The sequence below is a fragment of the Neltuma alba genome, unplaced genomic scaffold (assembly GCF_004799145.2).
Source record: "Neltuma alba isolate B1F8T4 unplaced genomic scaffold, ASM479914v2 tig00005832_pilon, whole genome shotgun sequence".
Classification (NCBI taxonomy): Eukaryota; Viridiplantae; Streptophyta; class Magnoliopsida; order Fabales; family Fabaceae; genus Neltuma; species Neltuma alba.
Window position 1 is genome coordinate 1 of NW_021634248.1, and position 17,228 is coordinate 17,228.

Consider the following 17,228-nt stretch of genomic DNA (forward strand, 5'->3'; position numbering starts at 1 on the left):
TTTATTTTCCAAATTAAAGGATACTTAACAATCTTCAGAACTTAAAGGAGGGAAAAAGGAGCAGAGCAAACCAACATAACACGCGGATGGATTTTCTTGAATTAATGAGTGCACAGTAAAATAAATAAATAAAGCAAGGGACGATCATGGGAAATAGTGAAAGAATAACACGATTGAATAAATATATTAATATATGATTATATATATATTACTACCTTCTATCTTAATTATAAGATTTCGTTATAAAATTACAAATAATGTATGATAATTAGAATTGGAAGCAGTATATTATACTACTTCTGATTCTAATTATAAGACCCAATTAACTAATTTGGAGAGATTAAGAAAATTAGTTGAGTTAGTATTGTAATGAATAAGTATTGTTTTTCTTAAGATATCCTTGCTAATCAAATTTGTTATCTAGAACTATCATTGTTAGAAGGATTATTTTAGAAAAAAATATAAAAATATGAGAGACAAAGTGGATTTAGATCTTATATTTAAGATCGAAATAAAAATCATGCTTATATTAAGGATCGGAAGTAGTACTAAAACAGTATGAAGCCCCCACCACACAGAAGCAGAGCAGAGTGTGAGAAGAAGCTTTTGTAATAACAATGGCCGACTCAGAAGAAGGACACGCAGCTCAGCTCACTAAGCTCTTGGGTGGCTGATCCTATATTACTGAAAGCGCTTTTCCTGACTCTGACTCGCGCAGTATCACAGCAAATGCGCTCATAATCGGCGAGTCAGCTGCTGAGTTGCATCTAGTTGAGAAAGACCTATGCCAAGTTTTGAGTTGGGTTCAACTCGATAAGCGAGTTTAGGCGAATTGAGCAGGTAAATTAGACAAGTTGACTCGCGGGTTTGGAAATAATGACTTTTAGCATCATAGTACTTGAGTTTATTACACACCTGCATCATAATTTTTTTGGGGTGTAATTGCATCATAATTTTTGAATTAAAGAAAAAAAACGTAGTATGCCAGATTTTATTTCTTATTTGTTAAATTTTATGGATGCAAATTGCAAAGTGACCTAACGTCTAAAAAGATATGTTGTCATCAACATATATCATGATTTTCTGATAAAATAAAAGATTAATTAATGATATGACGATTAATTATCTATGCAAATTTTAAAAATTAAGGGCTGCTTTTTTGTCAACTTTTATAGGCCAAAAAGGGTATTTTGAATAGGAATGTTTTATACAATTCAGCCTTTATGATTTAAATAGAAACTAAATGATGTTCTTTTTGGTTTGTGAAGATTGTGTTAGGCAAGTGGTCTTCGTGAAGACCATAGAAAAGTGCATGTGTTTAGGTTTTATGCCCAACCCAGCAAAAAATTAGATGTCATACTGGGACCATATTAATTAGGAATATGCCTGACAATCAAAATATATTTTGGAATATTTATTGTGATGTATTTCTATTTATTTTGGAATTTAATTTCTCCAGATTTTAGCACATAAACGATTCATTCTGAACCAATCTTCACAGCTCTATATATCAATCCAGGTTTCCGTATTTATTCTGTTGACAAATATTGAAAAAAAAAAACCAATTTCGAGTAAATTTGGACCATATAAATTAATTTAACCAAAAAAGTTTACTCAAAATTAAGACAAAAAACATGCTTTTTTTTTCGGGAGTTAAGAATAAACTGTACTCTCTTCAGTAGGTTCTAAGAATGTTAGAATTAGCTGAGGAATTTACTTTGATCGTAGTTATAATATCTTAAGAAATTTTATTTCTCGAATTTATAATTTTTATATTTGGAATCAAAGTAATATTACTTAAAACTTATGAACAATTTTACTTCGTATATGCTATATTACCAATAAAATGGATCATATCTTCTAAGTACTAAAAAATAAACCACGCTTTAAGGATTATGAAGATTTATGTTAGGCCAGGGGCACGTGAAGTTGATTGAACGACACGTGTTTGGGTTTTATGCCCAACTCAACAAAAAGTAGAGGCCACTCTTCACTCTTGGGATCCTGGCCCTGGGTCACTCAGCATCTAACCTTAACGTTCTCAAAGATCTTATATATTCTCCTGTCTGTACGGTTCTTAATATAAATTCTATTTAATTTTTATTTTGGTTTTAAATATAATACTTTAATTTATTTGTCTCTATATTTATATATATATTTTTAAAGTAGTCCTTCTAACAATGATAGTTCTAGTCAATACACTTGATTAGTAAGGATATTTGGGGGAAAGACAACACCTATTTAAGATAAATAACTAACTCAACTTACTTTCTTAATTTCCTCAAATTAGTCAACTAACTTATAATTAGGACCGAAGGTAGTATCTATTCTTAATATAAGATTTTGTTTATAATTTAATCTAAATTATAAATTAGATACAAATTATATCTTATATTAATGATTAGCGATAATAATTCTCAACGAGTCTCTCACACGCACATATATGCTTGTTTTAGGCACAATAATCCTCAATTAGTGAGAGAGCTATTGTGATTTGAGTGTATGCTCGAATGTACCCTTATGATGCCTAATTTCAGATTTCATGTGAAAAAATCCAGGCCTATGAAAAAACTTAAGTTATAATATTTTCACCCTAAAGTTTGTGCTAAAAATAGCTCACTAAAGATGAGATACCATCTCCTTTCTTAATTATATCGTTAAATATTATCAATGTTTTAAATCAGGGAAAATGGTTAAAAAATCTCTCATTGCAAAATTTATTTTTTAAATGTACCTAAAGTTTGTTTAGAAAGTTATGTGTATCCTCTCTTCGTGGCTAAAAATGAGTAGTAACAGCTAAAGGACAAGGACTTTAAGTACATTTGGGCTAAAAATTCTGCAGTAAAGAATTTTTTTAAAAACAATTTTCTCTTCAAATTATGTGTTAAAAAAATAAATTTAAGTGCTTATAAAAAAAAAAAAAACTAAAGAGAAAGGATGAAAATGGTACTATGATGTATACCCATGTGATTTCCTTAAAAGCAGATGAATCTTGTGATGTGAAGTTTTAAAAATAAAATAAATTAAATGTCAGTTATAGATATTCTTTAGCCAAACTGATCACTAACTTTCCCGAGACGTTAATGACAATGTGTGGCTCACGAATATATGAGGTTTTAATAATCGAGGGGTTCTACATTAATGGCAAGTGAGACCTAATTCAATAGATCTATCACGCAACTATTTTATTCTTTATTTGGCAAAATAAATCTTGAAGGCAACCTAATGAAAGTTAACTAATTATTATTTTAATGAGAATAATCATTTTAAATGTTAATATCTTTTATGAAGGAAAGCAACTAAAGTTGGCATGAAACTATGTTTAGTTGCTTACAAGTGAGAAAAGCCAAAAGGGGATTGAAAATTATACTTTTTTGGTCATTTTTTATGATTTAATTTTGTCATCGAACTACATGCATTTTAATTAAAAAAATTTCACTTTCATAAATAATCTAAAAATTATTATTATATAACTGTGCATTGAATATTTTTTCAAAAAAGATGCGTAAAATAATAATTTCGTGCAAAAAATAATTCTTTGTTAAAAATGAAAATTTTACTATACACTCCGCTGATCTTATTTATAAGCCATTCTTAATATGTTTTATGCAAATCAGGAAAAATCTTAAGTTTTATTAACTCTCATTTAAAATTTAACAACTTTTCAACTTTATCCGTATTTAATATACATTATTCCTCATGTAAACAAAGCCAACACAATAATAAATAAAAAGTAAAATTGTATATCTATACAAAAAATTTCTCTCAGTACCCTATAAATAGGACCAAAAGATATATTTTCTTTCTGCCCTACAAATAGGACCAGAGGAGTATTTCTTTGTACAAAATGCCTAATTTGTTATCGTAAAAGGAGAAATAGAAGATACTCTAACTAGAATAATCCTCATGCATTTGCAAGAGATATTCAAAAATCCTTCCATTGATACGTACAAGCAAAAAAATTAAAACATAAAAAGAAGATCCAATAAAAAAAAATAAAAAGAAGATGATATTAAAGAAGCATGAAATTTAATAGTACACGAACAAATTAAAAGATAAAAACGGCGCCAGGGATTTATTCAAATAATTAAGACAGAGTGGTGGGAAATGGTGACGTGGCCAAGGAAAAGCGCAAGGTGGGGGACCACCGTAAAGGATCCACCGCACGGCACCCACAAGTCCCACCAACTTGGCCTGCTCGTGTCCCTATCTAATCTGCCTCGTGTTTTTAGTGGCCACAGATATTTCCAGATCTTTTTCTCATATTTATATTAACACCCAATAAATTTGTCTATTTCATGTTAGTACCCGCTTTTATATGAAATAAAAGAAAATATTTTTAAATCAAGTTTTTTATATCCATTATATCAAAATTTTCAATTACATATAATGTATTCTAATTTTTTTAAGAAGGTTTATAATTAAATACTAATATTTGAAAAATAATTTAATGGTCATGTATGATTGAAAATTTTGAAATAATAAATATAAATAATTTGATGTAAATATGGATCTAAAATAAAATAGACATAATATTAACATTTAAAAATATAAAAAACTTGTATTTCAAAGCCATAAAAGTTAAACTAAATATCAACATCACAGTCAGCACAAAGAAATATTTAAAAATACGCTATTTCCGTTGAGGGCCGCATGTTTAATGGTAAACTTTACACTAAAATTTGAAATTTGAAGTATAATGCATGGAGGGTAGAAAAACTTGTGACTAAAAATGCAAGGTTTATTGACTTTGATTTTCAGATTTATTGTTAAATATTCAAATAACATGATTGAATTAAAAATTAACAAAACTTATATAAAACGTATAAATTATGCCTTGGATCCCACAGAAGTGGAAATCCGGCATCTGGGTGCTGACGCGTTTGGGAACGGATAATTTAATTTATTAATTAATAACTATTGAAATAGTAATTTTAATAGTAATTAATTTGCAGAGACTAATAGAGGTAAAAAGGGACTTGAAAAACAAGGGCCACTCATATTATGATAGGTTAAGAAAAGTCACAGGGTCGGAGTTTTCCTTCAGTCAAAAATCATGTGAAAGTTCCAGCCTCAGGGAAGCAATTGAATCGCACGGCTCTTTTTTCTTTTCTTTTCTTTTTTAGTTGATTATTTTTATGAGACTAAAGAAATTAATTGGCTCATGAATATCCTGATGGAAAATACTTAGGTCAAATTATTTGTAGGTTTATAATTAAATAATACTAAATGATAATTGGCAAACAAATATTAAATGATAATATTTTAAAAATTAAATATATGACTCTTTGTAATTAGAGAACTCGACATAATGAATATTAAAAAAAAAACTTAATCTAAGTATTGTTTTATTATGATTTATTGGTCAGCTTGTTATATTACACTCCAATATTCTATTTATAAGGAAGAAAAAATTATTTTGTTCGGTTATTAATATAAATCATTTCATTAATTTTATCCACAATCTATTATTTTATATTCAATCCATACATATTAAATAGAGATGAAATTAAAAAATTATTTGGTTTTAAGACATACTTTTCTGGTTCTATTTATAAGTCACTTTCAATATATTTCATACAGGTCAAGAAAAAATTTAAATTTTATTAACTTTCCTTTAAAATTTAACAACTTTTCAAATTTATTCCTATTCAATATACATTATACTCCAATAGAACAAAGTGTACATAGTATTAAATAAATAGTAAAATTATATATTTATATAGAAATTTTCTCTTTCTGTCATATAAATAGAATTAGATAGGATTAGATGAGTAGTAACAATACATAAGATTTGAGATTTTTTAAATTTTCATAAAATGTGTTAAAAGTGTCTTGTTTATAATTGAAGTGCCCATTGCCCAAACTGTGATGATAATAATAGCTGATTCATGCATTATTGAATTCTCTATCTTGAAGAGAGATATACATATACATATTTATATATATATATAATATATATATGTGTATATATAATTGTATGAGCTGGGAAGATATTCACTGGGCCAACTCATTTTGGTGGCAATAGTATCCCACACCCTACTCCAAGCCTATTGGCGGCATGCTGAGCTGTCCTCCACACTCATCCGATAATTAAACAATCCAATTTTGCACCACCAAGATTCCCCTTTTCCTTCCGCCTCCAAAGTGACATTTAACTCGTCAACTGATTATTAACTAAGTACATTTTGGTTTTCTATATTTAAACTCATTACATCAATTATTATCTCTTTCCTTAAAATTTTTCAGTTTTATTTCTTTTCCTTTTACACCAATGACAATATAAATCTCTTGTAATAAAATATTGGGTTAATATGTGATATTACTTATGATCCCCTTTTAGTGGTACAATTTTTCTCATAATTTTTTTATACAATTTTATCCAAAGATCATGGGTAAAATCATGAATAAAAGTAAACATTTATTCTAATCTTAAAATATGATCTTGTTATCTCACATGTGATATTTTTTTTCCCTTATTGATCAATTTAGGATAATTTTTTGGAAAAAAACTAAAGATAACTGGTTAAATTTTTAAGTTCTGTCCAAAATTTTATGTAATAGCTAAAAATTCATATCCTAGTATTTTTAAACTAGTTAGATTGAGCTGAAATCTTATTATGTCGGGACAACACTAGAAACAATGAATTATTACAAAAATATTTTTTTTATTTTTGTTTTAGAAAATAATACTTCTTCCTGTGCTTAATATAATACTCCTCCGATCCTTATTATAAGACCTAATTTGACTTTTATTTGGTCCTAATTATAAGACCCAATCCATTTTCTCTCTTATATTTATACATTTTTTCTAAGATAATCCTTCTAATAATGATAGTTTTAGCCAATATACTTAATTAGCAAGGATATTTTAGGAATAACAACACTTATTTATTATAATAACCAACTTAACTTATTTCCTTAATCTCCTCAAATAAGTCAATTGGGTCTTATAATTAGGACCGGAGGAGTACCTAATTATTGAGTTGGTTTTAGTCCTAAATATAAAACCCACTTCTTATATTTATCAATTTTTTCTAAACTATTCCTAGGAATACTCCCTCAACTATAATTAAGTAGAGAGAGAGAGGAGGTATTAAGAAAGATTATTATGGTGTTTTAGAAAAAACATGTCACATTTCTTATAACTAAATAATTTACCTAACTTTTTAATTAATCAAATTAGTTAAATGGGTTTTATATTAAGAATCGGAAGAGAGTATGATATATATATTTTTCTAAATTTTGTTCAGAACATATGCGGTTCTAATGTTTTTCAGACAAGAAGAGTTGTGAAAGTCAAACGACAGACAGGCGCGTGAAGTTAAAAATAAATATCGTTTGAAGTCAAAAAAGAAACAAAAAATATCTTTTAATTTTTTGATAAAATCTTCTCAATTATCTGCTCAGCTCTCATGTCTTCCACAAAATATAACGACACTTCCGATTTCCCGAATAACGTTTGTCAGAAAATAAAAAAGATTAATAGCCGACCGCCACGTGTCGTGGGTCCCAGTGCGTTCTCAGCCACAAGCCTCTCCCGTCTTCTGGAACCCTCCATTGAGATTTTTATTTTTCCCCAAAAATATTTTCTCCTCCCTAGCGTGGCACTCCCTCATTTTTTTTCACAATTTTTTATTATTTTTTCTCACTTTATTTCATAGCTCTTCCATTTAACTCTCCTCTTCCTCCTCCTCCTTCCCTGTTCTTGCCTTCTCTCTTATTTTGTGGTTTTCTCATTCTTTGCTCGTTTAATCTCTCTGAGATTACAGTTTGTCTCGGAATATTGAACATTCTTGAGGAATTATATATTTTCCCGTGGATCGAAATCGTCGAAAATTTTGTTTCTCCAGCAAAGTCCGAGGTATAACTATCTCACTTTCATGTTTCTCAGCTCAAGCCTTGTTCCGTTTCTGTTTTGTTCGTCTCTGGGAAGAAAATTAGAGATTTGACATTGAGAATCTGAATCTGATTGATCAGATTTATGCAATAAAAGTCGGAGCTGTTTTGTCTGCTTTAATCTGTGGATAAAGAAAGAAACTCGAGTTTGTTTATGGTTCTCTGTGATTTTGTTTGCTTTTGAATTCGCGGTTTAATCGATGGCAACTATATGCTGTAGGCTGCTGGGTTTGCTCTCTATTAAGGTTAGAGTGTTTTCTCCGGCAGGACTTACTCTGATTTTGCTCCAATGGAAATGCAGGTACACAAGGAACAGTTCGAACTGGACCTTTTTAATTGACCGTTCTAGTTTTCTTTTTCTTTGGTTGCCTGGATAGATGTGTCTTTTAAATCAGGGGCCTAATGTTATTTGATTTTTTTTAATATATTTTAAATTTTAATTACTCTTCTGCCTTTAAGAACAATCAAATGGACAATAGAATTTATGGCTCGATCATTCTGATTATGTCTCGGACTTACGGAAGCCAATTAACTTGTATAGACCAGAAGTTCCGAGTGGATGTATTCGTTTTTATCTTAGCTCTGCAGTTACATGCTGAAATTTCATCGCGGCTATCTGTTTCCGTGTATGTAATCACTAAAAGAGCTTCCTTCTATTTAAAGTGACCTACAGGTCAGCGTGGACTGGCTTAGTTACATTGAAATGGATGTACTACTTGGCTATGATTGTCTATAAAGAGTACAACTCAGTACAATGTACAATTCATTTATCTAATTATAACTTTCAGTTTTATTGTTAGTTCTTTTTATTGTATGGGAAAATGATCAGTGAGTAATTTCCTATATATTTGCATAAAATTTGGAGGCAAAGTTGGGCTGCTTATCGTATTGATCCTTCTGGGATGCTGGGGGAGCTTGCTTTGAATCTTTCACTGGCTACATATAGTATCTTCTTGATATAAATTAGGTTTCATTTGCCTTGCATTCACTTGTCGAGAAGCTTTTTTTCCCTGCATAAATGGAGATTTCAACAATAACTAATCCATTGGCTCTTTTCTACCTGAGAAAAATATAGATGTCTCGTAGAAACTGAGTGATTTTCAAGTGTGCATCAATTCCTTTAATGACAAAATAATTATCATTCCAGACTATTTTTTCCCTTTTCTGTTTTACCTTTCTTTTATTGGGGACAGTTAAAACAACTCATCCGTTACTGTGGATGCAGGACCATATAGAAGGAATAAAGTTGAATAGCTCTGGCAATGCTAGCAATAACCATTACAACAATGGCACAAAATCTGGAAATGTTGACCTATTGAATGATCAAACTCCTAATGGAAACAGCCATCCTCCTAAGGTTGTTTCACTTTCATATTGAGTAACTCTTTTATGAAACAATATGCATTAAAAAAACTCGTTCCTTATACTTTAATCTCACTTATAAATATTTTTAACAGGTGAGGAAACCATATACCATTTCCAAGCAAAGAGAAAAGTGGACAGAGGAAGAGCATCAGAAGTTCCTGGAGGCTTTGAAATTGTATGGTCGTGGTTGGCGACAAATTGAAGGTTATTAGTCTATGTTGATTCAATCACAGTGATCTAAAGTAAATATTTCACATGTCTGGTCCCGTTAGATGAAGCCATTCTTAATTTCATGCAGAACACATAGGTACAAAGACTGCAGTTCAGATTCGAAGCCATGCCCAGAAGTTCTTCTCTAAGGTTAATATTTAGATTCCAGTAAATATTATGGTAATATACTGAATGATACTACCAGAATATTGGCTTTGTCAGTCTCTATAATCTAGATCATATCTTTCTCAGAAATGACATGATTTTGATCATCAGCAACTCAAAAGCTCCGAAGATCTGATTGGTGTTTTAATCTACTTCAAATTTCTCATGAATTAAATCTCTAACTGGCTTTAGGTTGCCCGGGAATCTGATGGCGCTTCTGAAAGTCCTATAAAACCAAGTGATATACCTCCTCCTCGGCCAAAGAGGAAACCCCTACATCCATATCCCCGTAAATCAGTTGACTCTGGCAAAAGACTGTCCATTGCAAATGAAGCGCAAAGATCCCAATCCCCAAACCTGGCAGTTGCAGAGAAAGACACCCAGTCTCCGACCTCGGTCCTATCTGCATCTAATTCAGAAGTGTTTGGATCAGCATCCCCAGAGCAGCCTAACAGATGTCAATCACCTAATTCTTGTGCCACTGATGTCCACTCATCCAACTTATCACCATCACCCGTTGAAAAGGAAAATGATTGCATGACATTTGACTCTTCTGTGGAGGAAGAGAAGGGATCTCTTGCTTCACTCTCTTTATCTGCTGGTTTGAACTTAAATGTGCTGTCAACGGTATGATGAGCTTCATGTTCTTTAAGATTTAACTAGTGTGATATGATGTTGTTTCTAAAATTCTTTATTGTGGTTAAGGTTTTGACTGATTACCAAAGTATCTGTTGTTATTCCAGAAGTCTGAGTTGAGTTCCAAGGATATTGAATCTTCTATTGAAGATGCTACCAACGTGGCCCATATTACAAGTATTAAGCTGTTTGGAAGAACTATTCAGATGGTAGATAATCAGAAGTTACTTGATGTAGATGGGGAGAATATCAAGGCAATTGCAAGCAAGTCTGATCATGTAGATGACGTTGAGAACGAAAAGCTTGGCCAATCGTGGGCGATCCAGCCAACTAGATTAACAACTATCACGAGGCATGTGTTAAAGTACTACAATCATTGAGTAGACGCCAAAGTCTTCCATTTTGTTTATCTTCTTCCATGTATCCAAATTCTAAATCCTAAACCTGTTCGCCCCTCTTTGAAAGACAGGATGACAGAGAAGGACACTTCCTGTACTGGTTCGAATGCTGGAACTGGCTGTGAAATGGACAATGGAGACAGGAACTCAGATGCTGATGATTCTCAAAGCCAGTTGTCTCATCGGGAGGGAGAAAATGTACCCCGCAGAGAGCCTCCAAGAGGTTTTGTACCATATAAAAGATGTTTGGCCGAGAGAGATGCAAATTCAGCTTTTGTTGCATTGGAAGGGACGAAGGGGCAACGAGCTAGGGTATGCTTATAGCTTACAGGTGTATACCTAGAGGTCCGTTTTTGGCCTGAAAATTTGCCCAGGTCATAGAGGAACTAATTTTATTAGGTGATACCTAATTGAGAAACTTATTTACAATTCTTTTTCTCAAATATCTCCTGCATGTCAGCAGCCACCTGCTCTGTATAATGTCTACCTTGGCATATCTTAATGTAATCATATAAATTGCCACCTCAAGAAATTGGACACCTGGATTCGTTTCTGTTTGGCAGTTTTTGGCCTATGCATAATGAATTTCAGGTACTTGTCTGGCTTCCCTCTGATATTTATGCACAATGATATCCATCAAAATACTGTGAAGCAAATTTAATCTCAATCTTCATTGAAGAACTAAATCCTTTCTTCAATTACCTTTCACGGAAAATCTGTAATCAACCCCGGAATAAAAATACCAGTACAAAATGAGCCATGAAACTAGATTCCTCCCTCCCCCACCTTTCCTTTTCTTGATGCCTTATTCCACTAATGCATGAAAGCAGGCCCTGCTTGTTCTTCAACTTCAGAGCATATTCAATTCTTCTTGATCCCACCGTACGGTGCATAAGTAACCTGCATGATAATTTAGTTAATGACTTGCTGGGGTTCTAATTATAAAGGGACTTGATCTGATAAAGTCGGCTTATTAGAAGAGTAACATTGGTGTGCATATCTATATGTTCAAATTGCTTGCTGCTTTTGGAAGAGATTTGAAATAGTTAATCACTTCGTTTATTTTTCTCTTTCTATATTTATCTCTATTGGAATGTATTGTTCATCACCAATTTATAATTGCACAGGGGAGAGATGCCCGATGTGATTGACCGGCAATGAATAATTTACCGTATCAGGTGTTTGTCTCGTAAGATTTTAACCTAATATTTTGTGTCAAGAAACATCTAAGACGCTTGTTTTTTTGCAAACATCCCTTGAATTTGTGGCCGCAATAATTATTTAATTAATTATCGTTATAATACCTAGTGAAGCGTAAACATATCCATGTATTTCTTATCTTACCCCTAAGCCTTCGCTTAATCAAGAGGTAAGAGGTATTTTTCCGGTTCTTAATATATGACTTATTTGACTAATGTGATTAGATTAAAGAAATTAGGTAAATTAATTAATTATAAAAAATGTGACGTTTTTCCGAAAACACTATAATCATCTTTCTTAATACCTTGCTCTCTCTTCTACTTAACTATGGTTGAAAGAGTGTCTATAGGGGTCATTTAAAGAAAATTGACAAATATGAAAATATGCCTTATATTTATGATCAAAACCAACTTAATAATTGGGTCTTATATTAAGAACCAGAGGAGTAATAAACATCGGGAGAATTATTATTAATTGACGAAAATAAGTATAAGAAAAGAAAAGAGCTGAGTCAGCATGCATGCTCCTTACATCATAACCCTGTTACAGCTCTAAATAAAACACTTAACCTACTTGGTAACTATAGCCACCTACCATGTGCTTTGTTATAAAGCTTTCTTGAACTGATCGAAATACAAACCTAATGAACAAGTTGCTGGAATGATGTGTCTGCATTAAACAAACCTAATGTGGGTGTGAGCTTGGATGCAGAAAGTGAGGAAATGTACGAAGGATAGATGAGAAAGAGAGAATAGCGAGCTTGAAGATCATTTCATATTTCGAAAGCCTTGTCAAACCAGAAGATGTTTTTGGCGATCGTAGGAGATAGAGACTTTTTCAGCCACCCTTGAACGAGGCTATTGCAGCGTTTTCCCATGCAAAAAACAGAGGATCATCAACTTGTGACGGAGAAATCGAGACATCAATGAACCTGCGCTTGTTCTTGGAAAGCAATGCTATGCCCATTGCCTTAGCCCGGCTATGATAGTTTAAGCCATCAGGAGATGGTGCAACTATCATAGCTGAGCAGAGGAAGAGGATTCTGCGGCCATAAAAGCTCAAAGAAGAAGGAAAAGTCAAAGAAGGAAAACGGAAAGAAAAGGTAAGGGCAAATACAAAGAGATGAGAGTAATGGAAGAGAGAGAAGAAGGTTAGACTCTAGAGTCTAGATACCATGTGATAGAATTTACTAAAATGGAATAACTTGCATTTCATTAATAAGAAAGTCATATCTATGCAAGAGAGAATAATACATGACAATCAAATTATACAAGCAACTGAATCAGTTTTGGATAATTAATAGAAATATTAATTATATCATTCACACATTGAGACCTACCAAGTTTTATTTCTCTCTGTTCAGGTAGATCTAGTGTGCGGTTGGGGGAAAATAAATAAATAAATATAACTATCTCATTTGACATATAAGGCCCACTAAAACCCTCTTTCTCTCTCTCCCCCTCCCTGCTTGGTTGGTATTAGAGTTTTTAATTTCCACGCCTTTCTTTATGATAAGGGAATTACCGAATTAGTGGTAATAGAGGTACAACATTATCTAGTCGTTACGCGATCTGGGCTTTTCTTTTTTGGGTGGGGGGGGGGGTTGAATAAGCAGTCAAAGTGGCACTCGTGCATGGCCCAAACAGTGTGGATGCCGTGCAGAAGCCCTTTCTCTGTGATAAACTTATAGGGTGTTTAGATGGAATCAAAACCATAGTTTTAAAAGTGCTTTTACAGTATACGAAGTAAATATATAAAGGAGTTTATCTCAATTTATGAAAAAAATGCTTCTTTTTATGGTGCCGAAACATCCCCTAAACCAAAGTCCTTGTTCATGCCTTGCCCTGTTTGTTGGGTTGCTTCCCTATCCCTCAGCATCTCTACTTGCCAAATACTACCTCTTTCGGTATAAAAACTAGTTGTACATTGGACTTAGTACTTAATATAAAACATCGATTTACTTCATCTTTTAAGTTATAATTTTTTCTTCAAAATAATAGTCCTATTAATTATAAGGTGTTGGGTAGTTTTAATACACATAATTAAAGAAGAAAGTTTAAGAAAATCAATACACATTTGTTGTAAATAAATAACTTAATTAATTTTCTTAATCCTTTTAAATTAGTTGTTTAACTTTTATGTTAAGGACTATAGGTAGTACTACCTCCGATCCTAATTATAAGAGCCAGTTGACTAATTTGAAGAAATTAAAGAAGTAAGTTGAGTTAGTTATTTGTCCTAAATAGGTGTTGTCTTTCCTAAAATATCCTTACTAATCAAGTGTATTGACTAGAACTCTTATTATTAGAAGGGCTACTTTGAAAAAAAAAATATAAATATAAGAAACAAAGTGGATTAGGGTCTTATATTTATGATCAAAATAAAAGTCAAACATGGTCTTATATTAAGGACCGGAGGTAGTACCATTTATTTGCCATCAAAGGAAACAACATTTTTCGGCAGTATTACCCTCATAATATTCATTAAAACACACACCCGTGAGCGTCTTTGATTCAACTGCATGGAAATTAATTTGTGTTTAAGAGTGAGTGAGAGAGAAAATTATGAACATGGAAGCGAAAGAGAGAAATTTGTGGTAAAAAAAGGGAAAATATAACTTTTGGTCCCTCAAATTTAGGCCCATTTAGGTTTTGGTCCCTGAAATTTAAGACCGGAGGTATTGGTCCCTGGAATTTATTCCGTTACAAAATGTTAGTCCCTGGAAGCCATATGCCGTTACAACTTGCTGAGGTGGCACAAACGGTGTCAACTATGATGATTTGGCTTCTGACTTGGCAACATGAGCTAATTAAATGGCATGAGAGTTGGATATCTGATGTGGAAAATTAAAAAAGAAAGAAAGAAAGAAGGTGCTAGTTTGAAGAAAAAGACAGAGGATTCATGTTTTAAAAAAAAACAGAGGACTTACATCAGAAACTTGTGGGGGAGTAGAGGAAAATGACGGTGCATATGGAATAGAAGTAAGCAACGGGAAAGGCGCTAGGTCAAAGAAGACCCACACTTGTCGGCAAAGAGTGACGTGGTTTTCACCAGAATAGCAGCATTTCTCACAACAGTGGTGTTACAAAATTGAACCCACTGTTTGCTTCTTTAATTGTTCGTTGAATGGTGAAGAAGTAATGTGTGTTTTGTATATAGTTAATTAACCCATGTTTGAGAAAAGTAAGGAGTCAGCTGGGGAAGGGCAAGGATGCGAATGGTGATTGATTCATCAATTGCATGTTTAATTTAGAGTTGTTTGCTTTAATTAGCCGTATAGTCGTTTATTGTTTTTGTTGTTTTCGTTAGATTTTAACCCATTTAACCGATTCGGTCTTTGATCCTTTTCAGTATTGTGTCTTCATGCATGCTCTATTTTCAATTTTTTCTGGAAGTTGTTGGCATGAGCAGCAAGAGGGCACTCATTTGATTTCATTTTATTATAGAGCACTGACTTGTCGGTTTGAGCATCCGTATTGTTTTTGTTGAGCAATGAGTGTACTATGTTTTTGTTTACTTCCATTGCATTATGCTCTGTTTTTTGCTTGAATTATAGTACTATTTTGATTGTTTCTCCAATACATATTCAAGAATTGTGTCTTTTTCTCGAATATGTATTAGAGAATTGGTACCACTTCTATTCTGCACCTTCCATTGCCAAGTCAGAAGCCAAATCATCATAGCTGACACTGTTTGTGCCACCTCAGCAAATTGTGACGGCACATAGCTTTCAGGGACTAACGTTTTGTAACGGAATAAATTCCAGGACCAATACCTCCTGTCTTAAATTTCAGGAACCAAAACCTAAATGGGCTTGTATTTTTCCTAAAAAAAATGATGGTATAATTTAAGTGAGCAGCTACTTGAAGAACAAGAAATTATTTGGTGTTAACATGTCCATCAACATCATCTTGCTAATGGAATCATATCATTTAATTAGTTTGTTGCAAAATACTAAAGTAGAGTATATGATACTTTGTTTAGTGAGTGAATCCTATAAAAAAACTTAAAATTACTAAATCCTAAATAAAAAATTACAACAAAAATATGTTGTTATTTACAAGTTTAATATTGTCAGAATCTATTAAAATGTTATTACTAAACCTTATTTGAAATTTAGTGATTTTAATTTTTTTTTTGGGTGAGATTCTCTCTTGTTTAGTTCTACAAGATATAACATAATAATGAAGATTAAGTTATAGGTAATTAATGAAGTATTAAAATTAATATTAAAATACCAATCTATAATAAATTATATACTCCCCTGGTTCTTAATATAGAACTTAATTAAAGAGTTAATATTGATTTTATATGTAAGATCTATTTATATATATATATTTTTAAAACCAACCTTATTAACATTTTTCAACACTAATCAAATAAGAGAGGGAGGGAGTAAATTAAAGAAGATATTTATGGTATTTTAAAAAACATATATCATATCAACTAATTTAACTAATATTTTTAATATATTTAAATTAGTTAATTAGATGTTATGTTAAGAATTAGAAGAATATTATTTATGAAGATTTATTGTTTAGACTTTATATTGCATATTTACATAATTACATGGGGGGAAAAGAAAGCAATTATTGAAATTTTAAAAGGCAAAGCATGAATCACAGTATCACACTGGCACTTACGATTTGACAAGACGAAGAAAATAGAATCAGCAAAATGTACTTTTGAAAATCTGGGTTGGGCATCGATGCTGGAATCTGTTTGCCGAATCAAGAAACTACTCCGCGTGAATAAAGATCAGTTTTTTTTTTTTTAAGGAATCAGGCAAAAAGGATATTTAAAATCGCATATCATTTTTTTTAATTTATACTACTCCGCGTGAATAAAGATCAGTTTTTTTTTTTAAGGAATCAGGCAACAAGGATATTTAAAATCGCATATCATTTTTTTTAATTAAATTTTTTTTTTTGTGAATGCTTCTGATGATGATGATGAATTGATGATAACAATTATTATTAATGTTTTTCGGTGTTTTTAAAACAATTATTATTAATTTTTGTCGGTGTTTTTAAAGGCTCAAAACATAAAACCGAATAGATTGATATTGTAAATAAATATAGTATCCTATTGATGACTACTTGATTGGGCTCTCATACTATCCAAATATATAAATAAGTATACATATATATATATATATATATATATAGATTTGTTAGTGAAAAATGGGAAAAAAATTGAATTTTTAAATTTAAACCTTATGTTCAAAGCCTAAGTTCTTAATGACTTAAAAACCCGTTTGGTTCAATCCCATTACATCTGCGCAATGATAATCTTTTATCACAGTATCATGGATGACCTGTTTGGTTGGTCTTAATAATAGTAAAGAAGATTGCA

The 17,228-nt window shown here is 31.8% G+C and overlaps 1 protein-coding gene across 2 annotated transcripts; it reads left to right on the forward strand.

Moving 5' to 3' along the window:
* The first annotated feature begins 7,729 nt into the window (after nt 1–7,729).
* Nucleotides 7,730–11,287, forward strand: LOC114748850 (protein REVEILLE 7-like). Of its 2 annotated transcripts, none has more exons than XM_028937307.1 (8): nt 7,730–7,864; nt 8,120–8,200; nt 9,125–9,256; nt 9,357–9,468; nt 9,563–9,624; nt 9,832–10,266; nt 10,383–10,627; nt 10,745–11,287. In XM_028937307.1, exons 2-8 carry the CDS (start codon nt 8,189–8,191, stop codon nt 10,995–10,997), a joined length of 1,251 nt encoding a protein of 416 aa, XP_028793140.1. In that variant the 5' UTR covers nt 7,730–7,864; nt 8,120–8,188; the 3' UTR covers nt 10,998–11,287. The 2 variants fall into 2 exon arrangements, with proteins under 2 accessions (XP_028793140.1, XP_028793141.1); XM_028937308.1 differs by having other exon boundaries at nt 10,741–11,267.
* Nucleotides 11,288–17,228: the final 5,941 nt, after the last annotated feature.

What these genes read in the sequence shown, in the direction of transcription:
- LOC114748850 (XM_028937307.1), top strand. An exon ending in CCCAGAAGTTCTTCTCTAAG is followed by an intron (nt 9,625 to 9,831) that starts GTTAATATTTAG and finishes AACTGGCTTTAG; the next exon opens with GTTGCCCGGGAATCTGATGG. An exon ending in ACTTAAATGTGCTGTCAACG is followed by an intron (nt 10,267 to 10,382) that starts GTATGATGAGCT and finishes TTGTTATTCCAG; the next exon opens with AAGTCTGAGTTGAGTTCCAA.